This window comes from Chironomus tepperi, unplaced genomic scaffold (genome assembly GCF_022539635.2).
Source record: "Chironomus tepperi strain 1889 unplaced genomic scaffold, CSIRO-AGI_Ctep_v1 contig_445, whole genome shotgun sequence".
NCBI classification, from domain to species: Eukaryota; Metazoa; Arthropoda; class Insecta; order Diptera; family Chironomidae; genus Chironomus; species Chironomus tepperi.
Window position 1 is genome coordinate 4,821,887 of NW_027226567.1, and position 26,326 is coordinate 4,848,212.

At 32.5% G+C, this 26,326-nt stretch overlaps 1 protein-coding gene across 1 annotated transcript in view; it reads left to right on the top strand.

Annotated features, from left to right (window-relative positions):
• The window catches only part of LOC139098288 (uncharacterized), a 136,282-nt gene that overhangs the window by 14,515 nt on the left and 95,441 nt on the right, over window positions 1-26,326 (top strand). The window contains exons 2-6 of the mRNA XM_070650425.1: window positions 15,399-16,224; window positions 20,750-20,854; window positions 21,088-21,179; window positions 21,787-21,915; window positions 25,656-25,786. Coding sequence (XP_070506526.1) covers window positions 15,632-16,224; window positions 20,750-20,854; window positions 21,088-21,179; window positions 21,787-21,915; window positions 25,656-25,786 — 1,050 coding nt within the window. The 5' untranslated portion in view covers window positions 15,399-15,631. The remainder of the gene's footprint in view (window positions 1-15,398; window positions 16,225-20,749; window positions 20,855-21,087; window positions 21,180-21,786; window positions 21,916-25,655; window positions 25,787-26,326) is intronic.

A 26,326-nucleotide genomic window follows, 5' to 3' on the forward strand; every position in this document is an offset into this window, starting at 1 on the left:
CAACAACTCAAAATCAAACACAATTCGCAATTCCAAAAGTCAACAGCTCCTCAAATCCCAAACTGTTAATTAAAGGACACAAAAGTCAATTTAAAGGGTCCAGACAATTCAGCCCAAATGACCTTAAGAAATATAAATCCTGACATAATCACCCGAAGGATATGACAAAAAAAAAACCGATTTTTTTGCTGATGCGTGAACCAATTATTTTTTTTATACAACAGAGACACATTTTTTACGATCAAAACATGAAATGAAAATGAATATTTCTGCCGCACAATTTTATGGTTCCATCTTTTTTTGTTCATCTCCATTCCGTATGATGTGAATGGGGATTATGAGGAGACATGAAAGACATGCTCGAGACCCCGCCAGAAGTGTAAATAGATAAGACTGTGGATGATGATTGTGAAGATTAAAGACAATTTTTTTATTAGCAGATTTTTCATTACTGGGACAAAGATTTACAGATATAAAGAATGTAGAGCACAATTATTAGGTCAGCATATGCAAGGATTATTAAATTTTACTTATCGTCATTCTGTTACAAGATGATGACAATAACTTTCTTCTTGTTGTGGGAATTTTATGTCATGTCTGTGTCAATGAAATATTCTGTTAATCAAGTTGCTTAAGAAGAAGATGCTGACTAGAAAGCTAGCTGTATCCAACGATTAAGCATAAAATTTAGTAGAATCTCGGGACATTTTCTCGAGAGTCCACTTTATGTCCTTATCGGTTGACCTTTTTTGAAGTCAACTTTGATTCTTTAAGCAATTTTACATCGTTTTTCTTAACTTGCTTTCTTGTCTGTTTGTCTGTCTGTTTGTCTGTCTGTTTGTCTTGTTCAAATCTTGCGATCGATTTTTCGACCACTTCTACTGCTCCAATCGAGCCGAAATTTTTTATGGATGTGTATTCTCGATGACAATACAATATTCAAGCATTTGTGAATCATAAAATTGCTTAGTTATGCTATAATTAATTAATTTTTAAAATAAGCTTACGTATTACGTACATTTTACGTACGTAATTTTTACGTTGGCCTAAAAAATTTTATTTTTTAAAAATTCCAATCCGGCCATGTGTTCAAGTCTCAAATTTTCCAACTTTTTTGTCGTACTTTTTCAATTCTTTTTTGTACTTTTTTGATAGTTCATGCTATTTTATGATAAAAATTTCCATTTTCACACTTCTCTAAGCTATTTCCAATGTTTCCTTGCAGTTTAATATTTTCCATCACGCATTTTTACAGAAAATTTTAATTTTTTGAAAAGTGTCGAAAAAACCATTCCTTAATTATTAGAAATCAAATTTATATTAAAGGTAATATATAAATTTCTTGATAATAATTATAATAATAATATCAAATAAATACTTTTTTATTAATATCATAAATTGCCATTAGACAAATATTTATAATATGTCGTGGTGGCGAAATGGTCAGAGTGCAGGTTTCAGTATTTATTAGGTCATGAGTTCAAGCCTAGTCATGAGCAAACTTTTTTTTTAGCATTTTCTTTTTTTGGATAATTTTGTGTTCTTTAATCATAAAATTCAAGCGAGGTGGAGTCCGACACTCCTGTGACCTAATAAAAGTCGGGCGAACGAAGCGAACCGAAGTGGAGTCCGATACTACTGTGACCTAATAACAGTCGGGCGAACGAAGCGAAGCGAAGTGGAGTCCGACACTACTGTGATCTAATAACAGTCGGGCGAACGAAGCGAAGCGAAGTGGAGTCCGACATTACTGTGACCTAATAACAGTCGGGCGAACGAAGCGAAGCGAAGTGGAGTCCGACATTACTGTGACCTAATAACAGTCGGGCGAACGAAGCGAAGCGATGTGGAGTCAGACATTACTGTGACCTAATAACAGTCGGACGAACGAAGCGAAGCGAAGTGGAGTCCGACATTACTGTGACCTAATAACAGTCGGGCGAACGAAGCGAAGCGAAGTGGAGTCCGACACTACTTTGATCTAATTCGAGCGAAGCTCGAAATTAAATATTTCGAACGCAGCTCGGACTTGGTTGAGCAAAGCTCACAAATTTTTACGATCTGAACGATAATGCTAAACTAATCGAGCTAATCGTGAAAGGCTGAATGAAAAACAAAAAGACAAACAGATCGATATTTGGACTAAAAAGTTGAAAATAAAATACTTTATAAAAAAAAACTTTTTAAAAAATCATCGTTTTTCGCGTGGACTAAAAAGGAAAAAATAACTTTTATTTTGTGATTTAGAGAAATTGGTTTGAAAGTTGAGACCACCCATGAATTACAAACATGCACCTTGACTTTATCGTATAGTTCTACAACAAAAAACGAGGGCGCGAATCTTTGATGAAGTTCTGATACCAGGCGCCCTCGTTTTTTGTTGTAGAACTATACGATAAAGTCAAGGTGCATGTTTGTAATTCATGGGTGGTCTCAACTTTCAAACCAATTTCTCTAAATCACAAAATAAAAGTTATTTTTTCCTTTTTAGTCCACGCGAAAAACGATGATTTTTTAAAAAGTTTTTTTTTATAAAGTATTTTCACTCACATGACCAAACTTTTTGCTTTTTTTTGGAGATACTTTAGATTCAATTAAATTTATTTGTGTCCAGCAATGACGCAAATCGACTAAGTTTTTAAATTTATAACTGAGTCACGTATGAGAATAAATTGCACATATGACGTCACTTTTTCATTCACACTTTAATCTAAATAAAGATAAGACATGATGATATATGGAGTTAAATTAGTATGAGTGAATTTGAATCCGACTTGGTGATCTAAAGCGCATTTTTGGTGAAGTAGGATGGATTAATAAAGGAAAACACTGAAATATTCGAAATTTAATAATATCAATAATTGCTGTAGACTGTGAACAAAAATCCATCCATTTTTCAATGTCCTCTCAAACTTTTCTGGATTAAATTCTATTCATGAGTGCAAACTGTGGCTCGTGGGATCTATTAAATCAAACCTAAGGTACTGAAACATATTTAGGACCGGGCGGTCATATCATACACCCTTTTTTATCCTTAAATAGAGCTTTAACCCGAAATTGGAGATAGGCTGTTGTTAAAGGCAGTTAAGCATTTGGTATTGGTAATTAACAAAGAGTCAAGGATGAAAGATGATCTGTACGGCGAGCCAAACTAATATTGACTGACTATTCGTCGAGTAGCAAGCCAAATTTGGACAAAACAGACAAAACATAGACCACAGAAGAATCATTCATATCCAAAATGTTATAAAACAAAACTTTTCCTTCCTCATTCATTGCACTCGCACATGCAAATTCCTTCCTACATACCGATCAAAAAAAACTTTATCCAGTCCCAAAATTAAATTCTCTTCACATAAATTTTTCGAAAACGGAAGCAAAAAAAAAGTTAATTTTTTAGAATAAAATTCTCATTGTCATTATCATTTGTAAGTAAAGACTCAGCAGTAATGATACAAAAGAGGAGTGAAAAAAGGAATAAAAAAAATGAATTTGTAGCAGTCACAGAGCCTTAAATGTTAAAAGTTACTCTGTGCCGATACCCTCAATTTACATTTTTATCATCTGTGAATTTCCTTTACATCGTTCACTCTTCAGACCATGATTATTAAAATGTTGATTTTTTTCCTTGCTTTTTTCTGTGTGCTCATTTAATTTTTTTTTGAAATGCGAATATAAAGAGGATTGAATGTGGATTGAATGGATTGACGGAGAGATTTGAGTTTTGGAAGTGGGAAAGTTGGAGGTGGCTTTTGGGGACAGTTATAAGGGGTGCTTTGGATACACGTCTTGTTGGTCTCATTGCCATTCTCAGTCTCAGTCTTAGTCTCAGTCTTAGTCTCAGTCTTAGTCTCAGTCTTAGTCTCAGTCTTAGTCTCAGTCTTAGTCTCAGTCTTAGTCTCAGTCTTAGTCTCAGTCTTAGTCTCAGTCTTAGTCTCAGTCTTAGTCTCAGTCTTAGTCTCAGTCTTAGTCTCAGTCTTAGTCTCAGTCTTAGTCTCAGTCTTAGTCACAGTCTTAGTCTCAGTCTTAGTCTCAGTCTTAGTCTCAGTCTTAGTCTCAGTCTTAGTCTCAGTCTTAGTCTCAGTCTTAGTCTCAGTCTTAGTCTCAGCCTTAGTCTCAGTCTTAGTCACAGTCTTAGTCTCAGTCTTAGTCTCAGTCTTAGTCTCAGTCTTAGTCTCAGTCTTAGTCTCAGTCTTAGTCTCAGTCTTAGTCTCAGTCTTAGTCTCAGTCTTAGTCTCAGTCTTAGTCTCAGTCTTAGTCTCAGTCTTAGTCTCAGTCTTAGTCTCAGTCTTAGTCTCAGTCTTAGTCTCAGTCTTAGTCTCAGTCTTAGTCTCAGTCTTAGTCTCAGTCTTAGTCACAGTCTTAGTCTCAGTCTTAGTCTCAGTCTTAGTCTCAGTCTTAGTCTCAGTCTTAGTCTCAGTCTTAGTCTCAGTCTTAGTCTCAGTCTTAGTCTCAGTCTTAGTCTCAGCCTTAGTCTCAGTCTTAGTCCCAGTCTTAGTCTCAGTCTCAGTCTTAGTCTCAGTCTTAGTCTCAGTCTTAGGTTCAGTCTTAGTCTATGTTTCGATCTCAGACTCAGCTTCAGTCTCAGTCTTAGTCTTGGTCGCAGTCTCAGTCTTAATCATGGCCGTAGTCTCAGTCTCGTCACGAAGCAATCAGAAATTCTCAAGAAATTCACTCAAATTCCAATCTAAAATTCAAATTCATTTTTCATAACCAAAAGCTTCCTTGTTATTCACTTCAATCCACTCAACCCAGAGCATAACTACAAAAAAAATTATACAAGATGAAAAAGAAAACTACAAATCTGCAGTCGAAGCATATTTTGAATGTTGAGTATGAAAGAAATGTGAATATAAAATGAATAATAAGTTACAAAAGAGTTGAACTATCAATGCCAGAGACGACATCATGCACAGTCATGTACAACAATTGCAATTTCTTATTTTCCTTGTTAAGTCCCAACTTTCCTTTCATGTTCCTTTTAAATCTGTTTCTTCTTCTCTTCATTTTTATCCTCGCTTGATTTACCAAAGTCATTGAACAGGAAGAAGACAATGCAGGACGGAAAGAAAAGCAAAATAAAAACAAGCAATTAAAAGCAAATTTAGAAAATGTGACGAAGGCATGGCATTTGGGGCTGTAACTTACATTCTCTATTATATCCAGAAGAATAAGAAAATTGAAACAAAAGAAAAAGTCGGGAAAGTAAGGAAGTGCTTCAAGGGGAGTGGAGATGAGTTGTTATTGGGAAGGAGTTGTGGATTATTTGACGCCTGAGGACTTATTTTTGAGGGGGAAAATGAGGAGGACTTGGAAGATTGAATTTTGAATTTTTTGGGGCACCTTATATGAATGGTTTGGTTTTTAAGGTGAATATGGTGAGTCTGTTGTCTATTTGGCAATAACAAAGCCCTTATAAAGTAGGTTCTTATCATTACTACCGCCCGCTTCTAGTAGGAGCAATCAAGTAGCTCTCGTTCCTTTGTCTCTAGCTACCACTCAAGATTCTGACTAATAGCTTCATCTTAAGAACCAAAATAATTCAAAAAATACACTCGAGTGACACAGCATGGTAGCTAAGGCTCGGCAACGTCACCATGTTCAAGATCTAACCTTAAAATACCTTCTAAACTGCTGATTTTGCCTACTTTTGATTCCGAAAAATTGAAACTCACTCCATCATGACTGTCCCGACATTTTTCTCATGAACATCACTTACCTCCTTCGAAAATTCAAAGGATTAACCTCCTGTCCCAGAACATAGTGCCACAGGCACAACTCCACAATTCCATAATTCTACGCTACCACAGAAATAACATTAATTTCTCATCCTTGTTTAAGGTTCATGGAAATTTATTCACTTCCCTTACAGCTATGCCTTGGTAATATTTTTTTTGCCATTTTATACCTCATTACAGGCAGCAGTGAGACAATGAACAAGAGAAATTAATTCACCTTCTTTTGTTGTTCACTCTTTTTGACAGCTTGAGGAACTCTTTCACTCAGTTCTTCGTTTCCCTATAGATAGCACGCGATGGATGTAAGATTTTTTTTATCTTTTTAATGCCTTTTGTTTTATTTTTTGCTTCTTCTTCATCACTGTCCCCTATTATTTTCCTTTTGAATTTACGTCTGTAGATTTTATTATCTTTTGTGGTTTGTCGAGGATCTTTCTTTTGTATCTGTCTAAATTAACAGCAATTTGTTACGTCCATTTTATATACTATTGTTTCTACTTTTTTTTTCATTCAGAAGCTTGATGATGACTTGAAGTTAGTTAGTTACAGGGTATGTTAGTAAATTAGTAGGGGGAATTAAGCAGTTGTGGTCATGTAAGGAGACGATGCTGGGGTTTGTAGTTGAGTTGTTTAGGGATAAGTTAGAGAATTGTGCATGTTTTTGTTTAGGTCTGAGTCAGTCAATATTCACTAAATTACTCTTCATGAATGCGGGGAGTATGGGAGGCCGTCGATCTGACTCGATGGCTGACCAAACTTCAAGTGCTTCACCTTCTCCTGGTACTTTCTGTTTTCACTAAGAACACAGCTCACGACCTTAATGTCCGCAGTTTTGTCGCACTTTAGCTGTGGTGAACAACCTTCTATTTTTCGTGGCACACCTTGGTGGTAAGCCTTGACCAAAACTGTACGAAACAAACGGTCAATGGCTTTTTGAAAAGAAATTTAACGGCACAGAGGTTGTCTACCACTGCAGGTTTGCGTATCTTAAACGCAGGAATGGTCTGCTATTTAAGGGAGAACTCTGGTTAGGTTTGAAGTACTTTGTTAAAATTCGTTGAGTTTAAGATGTAGAATGTTCAAACTATGTGACAGTGCAAGCAATATAGACTACAGGGCTTGGATTTTCTCAAAAAATTTTAAAAAATAAAAATAAAAAAAAGGTTAGAAAGGCTATTCGGGAACAATGCTTTGTTGTTTTTGAGATTCGAACTCTTGATTGCAATTTATTTGAGTTTCTACTCAGCCTCAATACTCATAACATAATTACCGTTACTGTAAACTGAATTTTCCAAAATTTATGACAATATGCTAATAGGTTTAATAATTTATTATTGTTTTTTAAAAAGATTATTGCATTAAATTATTTAAAATGTATTCAAACACAAAGTTCATTTAAAAATAAACTTACCAACAACACTCTTCAATAACAAAACTTTCCTATTTCCTTACCACAAACTTTCCATGTATTTTTCATCCTCATTGAACTGAAGTGAAGCTAAAGAAAAGTTTTTTGATGAGCATAGAAGCATGAAAGTTTGTCATAAAGTGGAATAAATGAATGAATGTAATTACGGTCATCAAGTGTTGACGTCGACACAAATGTTTTTATGTGCTCATAATTTTTGTTTCCTCACTCTAATCCAATATTTTTTCTCGGCAACTTTTATCGGAAGTGGAAAAAACTAAAAAAAAAATTCTCCATTATGTGATGAAATTTTTTAAAAAGGATGTGTGTGGTTAAACAATAGACATGGAAAAGAATTGAAAGCTTTTTTTTTTGGTTTGGTTTGACCACAGCTCGTATATATTTTATTTCAGTCTACTAAATATTCTGTGCGGATATAATGTGAAAATGGCGAGAATGCTTTAATGGAATTTAAAAATTGGAATTTAATTTTAAGGGAATTTTTTTGGGAAATGAAGAGGATTGGGGATGATGAGGGTTTATCCTTTTTTTGATATAATTCCAAATATAACATCCAATAGATTATGTTGGAGTTTTAGGGGGATATAAAGGAAATCTGATGTAAATTTAGCTACAATGATGCTTATAATGCCATAATTTTTGGATAGGACTTGCGTAACTAGGCATTTGTGAATGAGAATCTCTTCACGAGACTCTGAATAATTAAAATTATGCCGAGCAGACCAAGGGTTATTCACGAGACTCTGAACTATATTGTAAATTATGTCAAGCATAGCTCAGTCAATTTGCTAGTCATTCTATGACTCGGTGTGAATGTGTTTGTGGAGGTTTGAATCGTGATTCGGGTCTCACTCCAGCTGACTTTTGTCTTAGTCCATATTACTCTGGTCTCAGTTCTGATGACTCTAGTCTTAGTTCAGATTTCTGTGGTCTTAGTCTAGATGACTCTTGTCTCAGTCCAAATGATTCTGATCTCAGTCCAGTTTCAATGAACACCAGTCCGAGGCTTAAGTCAAATTTGCTTGGGTTCAGATTTTCGGCAATTTCCACATCGTGTGTCTTCTGGGATACATGAATTCCTTATTGCTGTCTTCAATACCTTTTGTCTCCCGGAAATCAAATTTCCTTAGCAACTCACTGCTACTGAATAGCATACAAATTTAATAAATTCAAATTTCTCTGAATTAAACGTGGAAAAAAAATTCAATAAAATTCTTTATTTCACAATTTTCATCCAATTAAAGCCGAAATAACTCAGTCATCTGTTAAAAATGCGTTTCAATTTAGTCATTAAAAATATACTTACACTTTTTAAACAATTTCGTTTTTTTTTTATTATTCTTTCATAAAAATTCGCTTGTAATTCTTCTACTTTTTATGTTAAACATTTTTCTTCTTGCTTATTAAAACAATTTTTTTTCTTCTCATTCTTCTTTTTCTATTTTTGAGAAATATAAAATCTTTTATTCAAGTACAGTTGAAAAAAATTAACATGAAGTTTTGTGAAGTTAAAATTTCAGCATTGAGCTTAAAACATTGCTGAAAGAACAAAGTTTTCCTTTATTTTTTTAATAAAAAATTTCTTTATTTCAGCAAATACAAAACTTATCGTTGAATGAAAGTTAAAAGTATTTTATAATACTGCAAAATCGGTAAATTGTATGAAATGTTTTGAAATATTGAGTACCTTTACTGAATTTTAATTAAATTGGAAGAACTTTGTGGTTATTTTTGGTTTGATTCTTTGAAGAAAAATTTTATAAAATTTAAAAATCAAGAAATTTTATCAAAATTTAATCAAAAATTGAAATTAGATTATTAAATCCAAAAGAAGTAAAGGGCGAATCTAAAAATTCTTCTAAAATTAATTTTTTTAAAAAATTTGAAATCTGCTAAAGAAATTTTAACTTGAGTTTTTAAAAAAAATTGCAAAATTTAAATCTTTTTAAAGAACTTAAAGTTTTATAATAAATTTAAAAAATTTTTAATTTTTTTAATTCATCAAAATTGAGTTAAAATAGTTGAAAGTTATTTGTAAAGATTTGAAAAAATAGAATTTTTCCAGAAAAATTGACACTTTTAAAAATTTGAAAAATTTGAATTATTCTTATAATAAAATTAGAATTCTTTTTTAAAATTTAGAAATGTTGGCAAGTTTAAAGTTAAATAAAATTCGAAAATTTGAATTTTGCTAAAATAATTCGAAAATTTGAATTTATTTAATTCAAAAATTCATGAATTTGATTTTTTTTAAGTATGAGTTTAAATTTTGCAATCACAAAACCGGAACTGACTAAATATTTTTGATTCTTGAAATTTTTTTAAAAACTCAAAATTAATAAAATTTCTCAAAAAACGCACGTACATTAAAAACCTGTACTTCATATTCCTCCAAAATTTCAATTCCCAATCCTCCTAATATCCTTCCTGCAACTTCCACATCTATTACATCTGGAGCGAAACAAAAAACAACGAAAGTATGAGGAAGTTGCAAAACCATTGGGACATGAAAAGAAGATTTACTTAATTCACTTGAAGGGAGGATGATAAATTACTCAAAATCTCATTTTTTATTAAAGTTTCATGACTAACATCATCAGATCTTCTCCATTTATTGCCAACTCATTGAAAATTCTGTGGTCTGTTTTTCTTCGAATTAAATAAATGATTTTTAAATAAAGTTATTCGATTGGACTATGATGATGAAGATGTTATAAAGATAACAATTTTTGGGTTGTGCAAAAAAGAGACGAGATTAATGGAACTGAAAATACAATTTTTTTAGGTTTCTGTAATATTTTTTTTTATTTTAAAAATTCAATGTTTTAATAATTGAGTATAAATTATGATGATTATCATTATGGATTGATTTCATTTTGATTTTATTTTCTTTCAACAAAATTTTAATAAATTCAATTGATTTTAAATTTATATTTATTCAAATTTATTGAAATGTTTTTTTGTGAGTAGCTATGGGAAACGAAAGAATTTTAGGAATTTTAATGTTTAACTTTTAAAGTTGAATTTGAACTTTTTGAATTGAAGAGCTTTAATTTTGGATTTAAATTTGATTTAAAGTTTGAAAAGATTGAAATTTATGAATTTTTCAAATCGGATTTTAACTGTTATTTTCTCAAATTCAAATTGGTTTTTAATATTTTAAATATGTTTTATTGTTGAATTTTCAATTTAATTATGATTGATGAGATTTTGAGATTTATTTCAATCGAAGATTTTCTCATTGAATTTGTTGATATTTTCCAAAATTTTTCAAACTGATTTGATTAGTTTTGATTGCTGTCTTATTTTCAAATTTATTTTAACCGTTACATTTTGAATTAAATTCGATTCATTTTCTTAAAATCTAATTCTAATGTTTTTATGAAATTATTGTATTTTTCACTATTTTAAGCGAAAATTTGAGATTTTTCAATGAAATTTTACCTTCAAAACCTTCTAATCCACTTCAATCAATAAGACTTCATGATCAACTCATAACACTTAATCCTTACGACAACTATAAAAAGGCACAAAAGCTTCCACATCCTCTTAAAAATAGAAAGAAAAAAAAATTAACCCAATAATCTCAAAACTAATGTCGGACATATTTTCAAATTTTCCAAGCATGTAAAACATAACATAAAATCAACAAAATGAGGCAGGTGTAGAGCATGTTACAAGATTGCTATTTAAATACACATTTCCTTTTGTATTTTATGAGCATTCAAGTTATTTTACATGTGCCCTAAAACCAAAGAAATCCAAACAGACACAACTTTGATGTTAAAAATAATTTTTTTCTAACAATAGAAATTCGGTTGAGGCCCCTTTTTCCTTGAATGTGTAGCAATGACCCCAAAAAAAAAGGAATAAATTTTGTTCATCTTAATCTAGTTAGTGAGGAAAAAAAAGGAACAAATAAAAAGAAAGTTGTGACAATTTTTGGAGCAATTTTGTGTGTGGGTGGATCACAGAGTCCTTGAGAAAATTTTCGGTTGCTTCATGTTTGGATGAATATTTGAGAATGTTATAGATTTTATTATGTGCTGTGGATGTTTATTAGTTTTGTCATTTAGATTGTGAATTTATTGAGTATTAAAGGTGTTTATTAGGAATTTTATAGCTTTATGTCGAGTTGATCAATTTGAATTGAATTTTTCATGGATAACTGAAGCTTGGATCCTCGTTGTCCTCAATTTTTGATTGAATTAAGAGAAATTTAGACTTCCAAAACCTTCCATTTGAACACATGTTTCCTTCAAACCCCTCAAAAAATCACAATTTCCAACAACTTTAATTCCTCTCAATAAAATCTCCATCCTTAAGCAATTTAAAGCCACACTTTAAAGAATGATACACTCCTCAATCGCATGCATCATGACTAAGGTCAAAAAGATGTTGTTATGTTAATCAATCTTTTGTTATTGAAACTAAAATAGACATAAAAAGGGTATGAATTCACTGAAAAAGAGATATAAAATTTAAAGCATAATATATCGATTCAAATGTGTGTGATCATAGTTTGTTAGAAACATTGGCAAAAGACGAAGGATGAATGACTTAACACAACGTAAGCTGGTGGAATTTTTGAGAATTTGATAGTTTTTTTTGCAGGGATTTTGCAGGGGAAATTGATTTTTATGTGTGGGTTGGAACAAAAGGTCTTTTTTGGATTAGGAGAGTTATGAGGAAGGGGAGATTAGAGACAGTATCGCATAATTCTTAGAACTGCTAAATTTGAGAGAAGTCATTTTTCTTTAAACTGGAACTTTAAACTAGAATTAATTGAATTAAATCTAACAAATTGTGTCAAATGTGACGTAATGTCAAGTAAGTCACATCAAACTTGCACTTGAGGTTTCTGGACGTCCGAGATCCAAACTAAGACTTCCTTTTTTACATCGATGGCCGTACATATCAACTGTAATCCATGTCCTTCCTCAGATTTCTGCTAAAGCTGGTTCTATATCCAGCTTCTGCCTGCCAATTGCCAATACCAAATGCAATATTTTCTCTATCGACAGCTTCCTTTCAGAATAAGACAAGGACTGAAATTATGAAGCTTTAGTAAGAAATCTGGAATATTTTTTATGAAAATCACATAAGAATCACTCTAGACTGAGCAATCACGAACCTTTAATCCCATTGAGCTGTGTGTTTACTCTCCTTGATGTAAAGATCAATTATAATCCATAGCCAACGTTAAATAAATCGTGATGCTAGCTTTACCGCGATGCTTCATGAACAGCATCCTTTCAAGAGCTTTCTAAATGATCTTTTTCCATCAGCAACCTTACCTAACAAAGCTAATCTAACAAATCTTTAAAATCTTACCTAACACAGCTTCTACATATTTCTGAATTATATGTCAAGACAGACGGAGTATGTTGATTCTGTTGCTTAGTTTAAATGAATAGCATTCTTAAAAATACAATTTAAATTTGTCTACAAGTCTTCTCGCTGTCCCGAGCAACAAAATGTATTAAATCTTATTTTTTCCCATTAAAAATGTCCAGACTTAATTGTATTCCTCGGGAATTCTTAAAAATAAATCTCAATTTTCACCACAAATCCACTAGGTATCACCATCAACTTTCCTTCAAATACGATAAAACATTGCAACATCGTATGCTTAAGAAGGGTCGAGTAGTATTTGAGTACCGCAAACAGCAAACTTTTTTCTTCCTTAAATTTTTCATGCCAAGACAAAAAGAACAATAATAACAAAAGGGAACTGAAAACAAAAGGCAAAGAAGAGCGAATAAGGAAGAAAGGAAAGTTTGACATGTGCCAGCATAAAGGAAAGAGAAAAATTTTTGCTCCTATGGTTGTGTCAGCCTCATAACTTTTAATTAGCATCGAAATGAACGGCAGCAATTTTTTTTTCGCGAAAATAACTTTTTTTTTCTGCCTTTATGTTTCTATTTTTACCAGAGTTGGGAGACATTAAGACATTTGAACCGCGCTGTCCAGGAATGATGGATGATTTGGGTCATTTATCATCATTTGTGTGGCTCGTGGGTCATTAATGAGTTGCACTGTCACGGGTATATATTTAAAAATTGTGATAAAAATACTTAATGAGCTGAAGTTAATGCCAAAAAAAGTGGCACTCAACCCTGATCAATACTAAAACTCATCTCGGCTTTTTTTTTCTTTCCTTTTCTTCCATCCGGAAAGGACTTTGTGCAGAATCTTATTAATTAAAAGATGAAACAAAATTGCGAAAAAAGAAAAGAAAGAGAAAGGGACGACAGATGGGTGACAGAAGTCAAGACACTGTCGCATGCAATTCAATGAGACAAAAGTTCTTGTTTGGCTATGAGATGAATGATTTTGGTGCTTTTTTGGCATTAAGTTGGATTGTTGTGAGAGTTTTTGGTGATGACTGTATGGAATATTAGTTTATTTTTAGATTTTGGAAGTAGTTGCTAGGCTGAAAAGCAATTAAGATTGAATTTTGATGTATTCGTTATTAATGATTGGGTAGAATGTGTAGGAAGCACAGAACAATGATATTATGAATCAGAATTAGCGGTTTAGAGTTCGAAATGTAGCTCTTAGACCACAGCAGGGGCGTAGCCAGGAGGTTCATTTGGAGTACTGGCCACTTCTGCTTACTTGCTAAAATCTCACTTGAATTAATTTTGAATTAAGGCTTAAGCAGGAACGGAGTCAAAAAATTAAAAGTTAACCACCCTTACCCGAACAAATTTTTCATGGCAGTAATGTGGATGCCTTGTGACCTCCAGGTGATAATTTATCACGCGAAGTAGGATTATCAATCAGGGGATTCAGTCCATATTAATCTCGACAATCTCTTGACAATCGATACAAAAATTGCTACCTGGACACTATGTGACAATTACGTAACTTGCCATTAAAATTGTGTCTTGATCGGATTATTATAATTAAATTCTCAACTTTGTGGCCCTTATTTTACTCTATCTAGAGCAATTACCTCTGTTATCTAATATAGAGTAGCTACGCGACTACTAAGATTGATGAATCAACATCCACCTCCCACTCATGCTCCACAAACTCATTTAACCTTCCTCAATTCCTCCAATTACATTCAATAATTTTCCTTCATTCACTTCTTACTTACTTTTTTTTGTTCCTTTTTATTACTCAAGAATCTCTCAATCGTAAATATTTACAATATTGATACAGCATTGTCTCGTGCGACTACACAATTCTCATTCACTATACATCTTGACATTCTCATAATTCTTTTCTTGTTTGTGCCATTCATTTTTAATGGATTCTTATGCTCACGTTTTTACAAAGTCTTATACATTATGGATAGCATTTAGTCTGTTGAAGTTTCTCAAAGTGCTTCATTTTTATGGCTCTGTACACTTAAAGACGATATTTCTGGTCGTAAAAAAAAAAGTTGAACAAAAAAGTTACTTAATTGAAGCCGTTAGAATTGTTTGACTTTACTGAATTTGTCCTTGGGAATACTTACTAATATCCTATCATCAGTCAGAGGGTATTTTCATAAAAATTTATGGAACACCTAGCAACATTGTGAGAGATTTATATTTCATGCTTAGTTTATTAATAATTTAAATAAGTTAATTTGCTGTAAAGCTGCGGATATTTTTCATTATTGCATAAAATTAAGGACAGAGAAAGATGAAAATTATGGCATAAAAATACATCGACTGACATAAGGCAAATGACAGCAGAAAAAAAAGGGAAAACGAAGGATGTCAAGAGATTGATGAATCGTGCCTAAAATAATTAATTTTCTTCATTTTTCCTCGTCATCTTTGCTCCCATCGCGCAAGTGTTATTACCGTGAACTTTTACGGCTGACTTTCTATGGCCTGCTTTTTTTTGGATGTTTTGTCATATGAAGACGGTAGACTGATGGTTTGTCTGACTTGCTGCCAATACTCTTAGCTTTCTTAATCAAAATACGAAAAATTATCAAAAAAATAAAAACTTTTTTTTCACCTCGAGTTTTTGGATTGCAATTTTAGCTCAAATGAGCATTTTCTGGAAATTTAAATGATTTTAAAGGACTTAAAAAGTGTGAGCAAAACCGTTAACATCTTATTCGTCCATCAAATAACCATTGATAACCTAAAATCAAACATTCAAAAAAGGGCGGGAAATTTTAAATATTCAAAAAATAACGAATTTTTTTTGCTAATACTTAATTAAATTTAAATAATGATGATAGTCAAACTAACTTTTCTTCCTGTTCTTTCTCATTTCAGATAAAAAATGTTCCATTTAATGAATATATAATCCTCAAGCTGACCGTTAAGAGATGCGAAAAATTTTGGACATAAGCTAAACATTAATGCGTCGGATTACAACGACATTGTTGATGTCATTCATAATAAAGATTCGCATGTGCAAAAAACCGAGAGGAGATTTAAAAGGAAAAATTATTTAATATTGTTTAATTTTTTCATCCACATAAAAATCCGGAAATCTATAATGTGAAATGAATATATACAAATTAATTTACTTTATACTGGCTGTAATATTTGCCAAATGTAAAAGTACAATGAGAATTGTATCGGCATCGCCATCATCAACAATTTTTACAAAATATCCAACAACGGCACCATGCGGTGGCATATTAACGGAACGACGTGGAATCATACAAACACCAAATTTTCCAAATCCTTTTCATGTGCCAATTTCATGTGTTTGGATTATCGATGCCTCAACAACAGCATGGGGATTGCCAAATGTTTCAATAAATGTTTACTTAACCCAACAATATGTCCTCAGTGGACTTATATTCAAAGAATACATGTATTATAGTGATGACTTTAAAGTACCTAGTGAGATGGAAACTGTCGTTAAGGAAGAAAATGTCACACGAACTGCATCAGTTCAAGCTAATTCGCCTTTCTTAGAGATTAGCTTTCAATTAGATAACCTTTATGGAACGCAATTGCGTGTGATGGACCATTTATTAGATGTTTATGGTTTTAATATCACATATGAGATCGACATACCAAAATCATATCAATGCAATTCACAATTGTGTAGCTTTCTTGGCAACTGTTATGCGAATGCAAATTATACGTGAGTATTAATCCCCTCTTTTTTTAAAATCCATTATGAATGTCTGTGGACGATATGTAAGTGAATTTACGTCACATTTTTTTTATTTTTATGGTGATTATGACACAATGCAATTAATGAGTGATGTAAATTGGTTCCATTTTATGGTCATTGGTTGAAAATTTTTAATTAAATATTTATGGATTAGAGTTTGGACGTTAATAACAATATCTCATGAAAATAATAATAATTAGTCCATACTTAACTGCTTTAGATGCTGAACAGAAGGATAATTATCTCAATTTCAATAGCTATTCTAATTCCATATCCAGAGGTAATAATTACCCAATTATTCTATAGTTTCATTTTTTTTATGTGTTCGAAGATCATTAATGTCCATCCCCAAGATTCTAATTTTCTACTTTTATTACACTTCAGTTTGAGACACGTCGACATGGCTCATTAAAAGAAACAATAAATCATTTGTGCCATAATCATGATGATAATTGGATATTGTGGATGACAATGATTCTGCTAAGCTATTTAAGAGGAAAAAATATGATGTAAAAATGCATTAAGGAGTGATGGAAATGTGAGAGTCATAATTGAGAAAGTGCTAACAATGCATGTTCATTGGGGTAATAATTGGGTCAATGTGTGGGAATTCTGTGAAAGTTTGTAGTGAGATTTGATGGAAATGCCGATTTTATCCGGATTACACAGCTCATAGATTGCTGAAAATCTGATCCCATGCACACTTGACTCTGCCCTTACCTGGAACTAATCAAATTTACGTCGATTTCAACGCCATGTGTCATCACTAACATTGACCAACTTTTGGACATAAGCACATCCCTGAGAACTACTCAATCACCCTACTTTCATTAGACTAATCATTCCCCTACCTTAATTCACATTTATGATAAGAAAAACTTTTTATTTGTCTCAAAAAATATCCCCCGATCCCATCAACATTCATTCCATACTTTATGCCAACAGAACAAGATAGTTAAAGTTTTTGCAACAAATTGTGCTGATGCAATGGGAAAGTAAACTTCTGTAACGAATCTGAAATTGAAATTTTATTGAGATTAACTTTGCATTTTCTGTGGCTTCTTTGTCTTTTGCTTTACTATTGGTTATGATGATTATTTTATCTTTGCATTATTAATGTTGAACGCATAAGATTGTTAGTTTGTTGTTTAGTAACTGATTTAAAAGTTGAATATTGTTAATGGATCAATATTGAATTGATAAGTTAGCTTTTATTTGATTTTGGTTGAATTTTTCTCAATTTTTTGATTTGATAATGAAAATTCATTATTTTTTGTAGTCAGTAAAATGCGAAGAATTGTAATTTTGGCTAGAATAAGTCAATTCGGTATTCAAAAGTCGACTCATTTTAAATAGACTCCACGTCAAACTCGAATTTTCAAGTTTTGGTGGAACGGGAATCTAGATGATTGGTATTCGAATGATAAGCTTCTGCAAAAAGCAGGTCAATAAGACATCAAGAATGAGATACAGTTGAGGAAGTACGGCTAGATAGGGCATACACCTCAGAAGAAAAATGTCATTGCTGGGGCAGAAACTCAAGTTTAGCATAGAGCTCTGACTTAGTCTGACTTTCAACATTATATCTCAGAATTTTATATTTTTAAAACAACCCAGAATCCTATTAAAATGCAAAAAGTATTTGGAATTAACTTTACGGAGAGAAAACTAATTCGTATTAGTTGTTGTCATTCAGTTTTATCAATGACGAGTAGCAACATCATGAATTGACTTGATTCATTTCTTGGAAAATTTAATTTTAGAATTGTTTCATCCCAGTTTCATCCATTGGAGAATCTGATGGAAAAATCCCAGGGATAATATTAAATGTAACAATATTAATGAAATTGTTTTACAAAAAAATACAATATATTAATTCTTGTTGAAGCTAACACAGCACATAAGATGCGATGCTGCCCTTAGGGTACTGAAATTGCTGATTTTGATACATTTTATATCAAAAATGCAATGTGTTACCCTTGTTTTCTGATTATTCCTCTGTATAATTCTGTACAGGTCAATTGCGTTCGAAAACCTTCCTTAAGTTTCTCTTCAAGCTCACTCTATCGCTTGCTAATTGACAATACAAACTGTAATCTTGTCTCTACCAACAAGATCATTTTATCCTTTGATTGACCTTCAGAATCGCAAACAGACTGCAACTATGTAAATCCTAGCAAACAACTCACATTCAAGTTTATCTCGTCTATCTATAAACCAGACATTCAATTGCTGTTAATCAGTTACAGCAACATTTTTTTTTTCCTACCCACTTGACATTCACAAATCCAATGGTTTTGAAGTGTTTCTGTCATCTGATCAAATTTTTCCCAAAATTTCATTCAAATTGTCATGAAAAATTGCTAACCTATGCTTCAGTAACTGTCTGCAAACTGAATGTAACCAATTCTCATGAACTAACCGATATAAATGCACAGCATACCACTTATGATACTTTTTGCTAACAATAGCAATTAAAACTCAAATGGATAGGCATGTTGTACATGTATCCATGTAAATGTAACAGAAAAAATCTTTGTGAAATCCAATCAAGGGTCAAACGAGTTCAATTAATTTTAAATGCATTACATCTTCATGACTGTGGGTAATAACCGCAAAATAGATTAACACAATAACAATAATCGTCCTTGATATTGGCAATGCTTATCATGATTACAAGCAAAAAAAGTACGATAAACATTGAAGATTAGAAGCACAAAATTTAATTTAGTTGCAGACGCGTGTAAATGATACTTTTTATTGGTTATGGATTGGAAATGATGAAATTTGATGTGAGATCTTAGGGTTTTGGTATCGATTGGAACGCTGCCTTACATATTGCGGTATAAGCAGCATGTTAAGCATTGTTTGATAAAATAATACATTAGAATTCATAATCTGTCCACATCAATTCCAGTACCTTTAAAAATCAATCTTCGTAACACAATTTACTTCCGAAAAGTAGCATTTCCAGTATTGCGGATGAAAAATTCTCTTGATCCATTAAAAACACCAACATCCAATAAATGTGAAAATACTCAGATATGGTAGAAATGGGATTTAAAAAAGAAGAGCACTAATGGCCAGTGACCAGAGACAAAAAAAAAAGTCATATTAATTCCTCTCGAGTATCGTCTGAATGTCCATTAATATGCTCTTAACAAAAAAAGGTTTATAAGCCAAAAAAACCGAACCATTTAAATTTAATGGCAGTGACAGAGTGAGTCGAAAGGTCATGAAAACTCCCCAGAGTCGTTCAAATTCATTCATCAAACTGAGAATTTATTTCATACTGAGGCATGAAGAAAAAAATTTGACAGAAGGTGTCAGGAATTTGCAAAAATTAAACAAAAATTCCTTACAACAAAACTCAACGCGCTCGGTGAATATTTTGCATAATTTTTTTTTGAGGGAGCTGTGAAAAATTTACAATTGTGCTCGTACATTTGGAAAAGAATTTTTAGCTTCCCACTAAATGCTGATGAATGAACAAGAAAAAAATGGAAATTCTCACAGAATTGTTTACTAAGATAATTGCTAAAAAAATGCTTAATTTTTCAAGAAGGCGTTTTTTCCACCTCGAAAAGTTTTTTGTTAAAATTTCTTTGAATAAATTAATTTGTAATTTGAAAAGGTTCTTGGAAGTTGTAAAAAAGTGGCAGGAACATGATTCACATGAAATTGGAGCTTCTAAGTGTGAAATGATCAAGAATTTTGAGATTTTAATTTGATAAAAATATGTTGTTTTGTAATAAAACGCTAAGCTAAATTGATTTTAATTAAATAGTTCTCATACTCAAATTGTGTGAATTGCTTTGCGAATTGATGATCCGAAAATCACATTTTAGCACCTTCCTGCAAATATGCTCATCCATTTTAAACTGATTTTCATATTTTTGAATTATTTGTTAGTAAAATGGGAAATGGAAAATTTTAGAAATATGATGTGGATTTTACTAAACTTAAATAAGCATTTCAAATGCACACATGCAATTTCCATTTACATTTTGATGTGTAAGTTGGTAAAAAGTCATACAAAAACTACAAAATGGAATTTTTTATGAAAATACTTCAGAATTTTTTGTATTAAATTCACATCCCTAAATAAAATCATACATTTAAAACCTTTTTGCGTTAAAAATAGAAATCTAAAGATACAACTCAAAATACAAGCTTTAACAAGGATGTATTTCCCATGAATTATGATCTAATATCAACAATAAACCTCATAATATCCTAGCAACTCAAGCTAAATGATTCAATCGTCCTTCAACTGTCCAGACTTATGACTTTTTTACAATTTCCTCTACTCAAAGTTCAACAATAATAAAAAGCATATCTGTAAATAGCTCAACATTGTTATCATCACCACAACTTTTGTAACAGAATCATCATCAATTACATTCACTTACAACCGTCCATATTCCCCTTACCCAGCATGCTTCATGTACAATAAAAAATAATTTCTGACAAAAAAAAAATCTCATTACAGGTCCTATTACTGCCACTGTTATGATGGATATTCTGGAGTAGATTGCAGCAGTGGTCCACTATGTACAAATACTGAAAAGTACTGTGAGAATGGAGGCGTGTGCAAGTAAGTGTTATATCTCAATTTGCTGTATCTAGAACTGTTTGTCTAGAATTGCTGGGCAATGACTGATTAAAGGGTGAGGATGCTTAAAAGTTACAAATTCTCACCCTTAATTGCCAACAACAGCAGTACAAATTTGTTTCATTGCTGTTGGTCCATTAAGACCGTTTACTATCCTTTTTGAATTTTGCTCCATAAAGTAAATATTTCCATTTTTCTGTTTTATTTTTTTCCAGGCACGTTGGTGATTTGAATGTAAAATGTTTGTGTCCTTACGCATACCGTGGCAATAAGTGTGAAACTCACGAATTTCAAAACGATGAAAATGGTAAGGTAGATGGAAAAATAATTGAATGGAGTGAAAATGAATGAAGGAAGTAGGGAAGATGATGGAGTTTCTTGGGGTATAAGACGCATTTTTGGGTATTTTTCGATGTTGTTTAAGATTGTGGCTCAAAACACTCCAAAATTCGGTTAGATTTGTAAAATTCTACTGGATTGGATCAAAATTTTGCCGAAATCTGATCGAAATCCGGACAAATTTGGAACCAAACCTGATCAAAATTTGTCCGAATTTCGGTCGTTTCCATAAGCTACTAGCAGAATTCAACTTCTGAAGCAGCATCGCTGCAACGAACAAAAGACAATTTGCAACCCTAACATGATGTCACCTAAAAATCAGTTGCTGTTGTTGATGATACTTTTGCCTGAATATCATACGATGTAACAAGCACATTGCGTAGGACGTAAACACTCCTGAAAAATAATAGTAAAAAAATACGAGACACAAGAATGAATACCAAAAAGTCAATCTCCTATTTCCTTCATTTTCCTCACTCAAAAATTGCTTCTATTTTCGACATTGCGCTTTCAATTCTCGCATCCATTCATCCTTAGTAATGAATTCATTTTTATTTACATGCCATATAAAACAGAATGTAATTTATCATCAAAAGACTCAACGACAACCGACGACAGTATAGACTACATTGCATGCTCCAGTAAGTGCTTAAACGATCTCAACAATATAGAGCTGTGTAGTTGTCATCAGAACAACGAGATAGGTAAGGAGACACGAAAAAAATGTCTTTATTTTAGCTATTACAGTGACGTTAGACATGACAATGTGTAGATGTAGACATGAACGTAACAAAATACATTTTTCTCTCTTAGATAATGTACATTACTGATATAAAAAAATGCTCAGATGATGTATTTATTCAATTTCATTGTTTCGTAAATTGATGTCAAAATATTGCTGATGCTGTTGTGATGGAATTTGCTTTTTTAAAAAGGTAGCTAAATTCTATAAACAAAGAATTAGATGCAGATTGGATGGATTGAATTTTAAAGAACATCTAAAAGTAGCTGATGGTTCTGCGGGACTCGTTTTTGTTAGGTTTACATCAAATCCTAGGGGATTAGCAATTTAATACCTTGATACTCAGTTTTGATCCAAAATATTCGGGAATTCTACATTTTTGGACTTAAAAATTAATTTAAACTTAAAAATCTGGATTAAAACTCTAGAAAATCACTATTTACTTACTTACTTCCATGGCGAAGGTGCACGATAACTCATTGTTGCATTTGGAGTTCATCAAAAGCTGGATTTGTCTTTAAATAACCTCTGACAGTTTCTAATTCCCAGTACTATTACATCGTTGCTTACACAGTAATCCCATAAGACTACCTAGAGCTCTCTTTCCATCAAGAAGTCACGTAATCACTAACTACTTCAAAATAGCGTTTACAGGCTTCCCTTTCTTCCTGTTAAACGCCTTGTAACAAAATCATGAACCAAGACGTGGACAAAATGGTAGGGCAGGGGGGCTTCACTTATGAGTTTCGTAATTTCTGAACGTTCCCTTGATAATAATTGTCACTTACTCTGTTGTGCATAGAAAAATTCTGGATGTATGTGCAGATACTTATATACTCCCCTTAAAATGTACGGAAAATAAAATCTGAACTCCTACCCTTCTCGAGAGGTTCAATCCAAGAATATCGTCAAGCATCTTAACCTCAATTTAATCATTTCCCATATTCACATTTTACAGCCTTTAACCAAAATTACTCACAAAATCCTTCTAGTTTCCCATAAAAAACCCCTCATGGGAAACACCCCATTTTATCTTCATCCTTATAAAAAAATTTCATCGTTTTATATTTTCAGCTATAAAAAGCTAAGTTTCTTGATTTCCCAAATACGTTAAAATTAGATGAGATTAACTTCTGTGATATTTAGACATTCAATTAAATTTTACTACAATATCTTTATCCGAAAACATATACAATTTGTCTCCTTTACACCAATAAACGTAAATCTGCAAAACTTTTCCATCCACGCCACACGCTCATGATCATAAATCTGGTGGATGGGAGCGAGAAAAAAAAGGGAAAAATTTTCTTCGTTTTTTTTGTACTAAAAGCTATTACCAGTTTATGCTATTATGGAAGTAACAACAAGAAAAAATAAAGATACAGAAAATATTCTTCTTACTTCTGCTTTATGTATCGTAAAGTTAAGTTTAAGCAATATAAAAGGAAATGAGTCCGAAAGTTTAGATTCTATTTGTGTATGTGGAACCTAAAAACGCATGCTTTTTTGAGACTGATCAGATGGTCGTTGAATGACTTTCAATATTCTCAGACATTGTCTAGAATCGACCAGACGTCAAATTTTTCTTCTTGCCTGGTCTTCGATTTTTCATTAATTCTTGATTATTCATGGTCGCTGTGGAGCCGTGCCTCACTAATTTAATTGACCTTTACCAACATCGCAGGCACTTCGTCATGTAAGAAATTTAACACATCAGCACCAAAATGATGCCGTAAAAATTCATTTGCCATAAAGCCAGCAACTATGAATTTAATGTAAACGTTTGTCATGTTTATTTGTGTCATTTCCTTTCCTCTCCAATTTCATTTTTACTTCCATTGCAATGAAAATAAATAAATAAACATTTTTTGGTGCTTTTTTGCGATAAAAAGAGGTTTTAGTGTCAGCTTCACATCGCTTAATTCTGTTGAGCATCAAATATTACATAAAGAAATTCTCAGAGTTTTGGTTTACTTACATTATTAAGGAATTACATGGGGAGAATTCAGGCTTTTGTGAGATTTCAGCTTTAACATAAGCTTAAATAAAAGGACCATGATAATAAGTTGGGGACGATAACAATGGAGACATTTTAATGGAATAAGGGAGAATTATTGATTGAGCTTGACATTGGTGTGACATGGGAAAGATTGATTGGATTTACGTTATTTGACGTAAATTTTTTGGGTCTGTAATTGGCATAAGAATTTCTAATTTGGGCTATATTGATTGATTATATACATTCGTTACTTCTTGGAAAATAGGCATGAGTCAGTATCCAAAGAGCACAAATCGATCAATCGATCAAAAATTCAGCCAAGGCCAGAGTGATTCTGACTTACTAACTTCGATGGCTGAACAGATCAACTGTGATCCATGGCCTCCCTTAGATGACGCCTAAAACTGGTTATATCGCCGGATGCTGCCTGCCAATTTCGAATACCAAATGCAATACTGTCTCTATCGACAGATTCCTTCCAGGAGTTCTTTGGATTCTGAGTTGGTATTGTATTTGAGTCGATTCTGGTGCCAAATCAGAGTCATGCCAGCCTTCGCCAGATTCAAACCAAATTTGCCATTAAGGCTTAGTCACGACTGCCTAGGTCAGATGCTCAATGTTAAACAAATCACTAAGTCTTAGTCATGACAGATCCAATTTTAACCGAATCTGGCAACAAGTCAGAGTCACCCTTGTCTGTTGTCTTTTAGATGATTTTTGATCAGTCTCACACTCTTGGGCTGTTTCAAATAAGGAACTTCTCGAATCCTCTGTCTCAAAAATTTTCGAGACTTTTTAGGGGAAGTCTTGGTCTCAATGTCTGCATTAGAAACTCTTGTGCCAGACAGAAGTAAAATTGAAGAGATTTAAAATCCGAAAAGAGGATTATCCACTTCAATGAAACAGCACATTAGTCCCAAGCAACAACAAATTTTGCAAAATTTTCTAGAAAATCGTCGAAAAAATTACAATCAACAAATCCAGCCCTACATAGCATTAAACCTTTGCACCTTCTTTAATACACGCCTACTGTCATCAAATTGCCTGACATTTCACAGAAGCAACATAATATTGTCATTAAACAATGATGTGATAAATATTGATTTTATTCATCATAAGATACCAGACCTCCTTTATTTAAATCTGTTATTTCTACCCCTCGAACAAATTCAAGCATAAAATTAGCACTTAATTATTTTATTGTTCCCGGATTTGTGCGCTCGTTTTACTTAATTTTCTTTATTTTTATTTGAGCTTGTGGAAGTGGCACTTGAGGAACTTGAGACGAGAATGCTCTTCAGAAATGTGAGATGGAAAATTGTCTGGATTGGATTTTTATTTATTTATTTATATTTATGCTGCTTCAATTTTATGCTGAATTTATTGGCTAATTGGCACATTCTGAATTTAAATTAATGAGTGTCAATTAATGACTGAATGATCAAATTTAAAGGCTTAAAAAATTAAAATGAAACGGTATTTTAATTAAGCCATGACATGTATCAATAATTAATTGATACTCAACGTTATTCCATCGTAACAAATTTACATAAAAGGATTAAAGTGAAGGGACTTGAAATCCAGCATTAATTGTTCACGTTCCAAGAAACCATCACAGCAGCACCAACATCTCATTATGCAATTTTTAAATTAATTTTAAAAATATTTTTAATTATTTCAACTTTTATTTTATTTTATCGCAGGACATGGTCGTGTGAGATTCGAGGTGACACTGAGACTCGGAAATGCCACATTAATAATGGCAAGTGACAATGATAATGAGGACGGAAAGAAGAAACTCAATCCACATTTTACAGCATTACTTGAAAAATATGTGAGTATATTCATATCTGCATTTGTCATATTTTTTTTTCTTTTATTTTTATGACTCTTGTGGTGCTTGCTGTAATAGCCCCTGAAGCCCAACCGATATTTTTTTCTCCATTCTTATTGCTTTTGCTATCTTTTGCGTTTACTGCAATGATGACGCTTTCATGAGAGAAATTCTTTTTTGTGTACTAGAGGGTGGTGACTCGTTTGGAGCTAAAGTTGGTACTCTAAAGCTTCATGTGCTCCTTTACATAATATATTAAAGGCCCCAAAGAAAATGGCTCTTATTGAAAAATTTCTTTGATTTTCTTAAAGAGGCATGGCTTAGAAATGGCCATAAGACAGTGTGACACTAGCCCTATCCCAAAATCAATGATACCCAGTCTCAAGCCAGTGTTAAGTCGGCTAGTGACCAGTTTTTTGGTCATTTCTACGCCATGTCTTTTTCAGGATTTCCACTTGTTTTCCACTATAATGAAGAATTCCTCATAAATTTCACATCAACATTTTAGTTAGAAATGATGATAAATTTCACATTTTATTA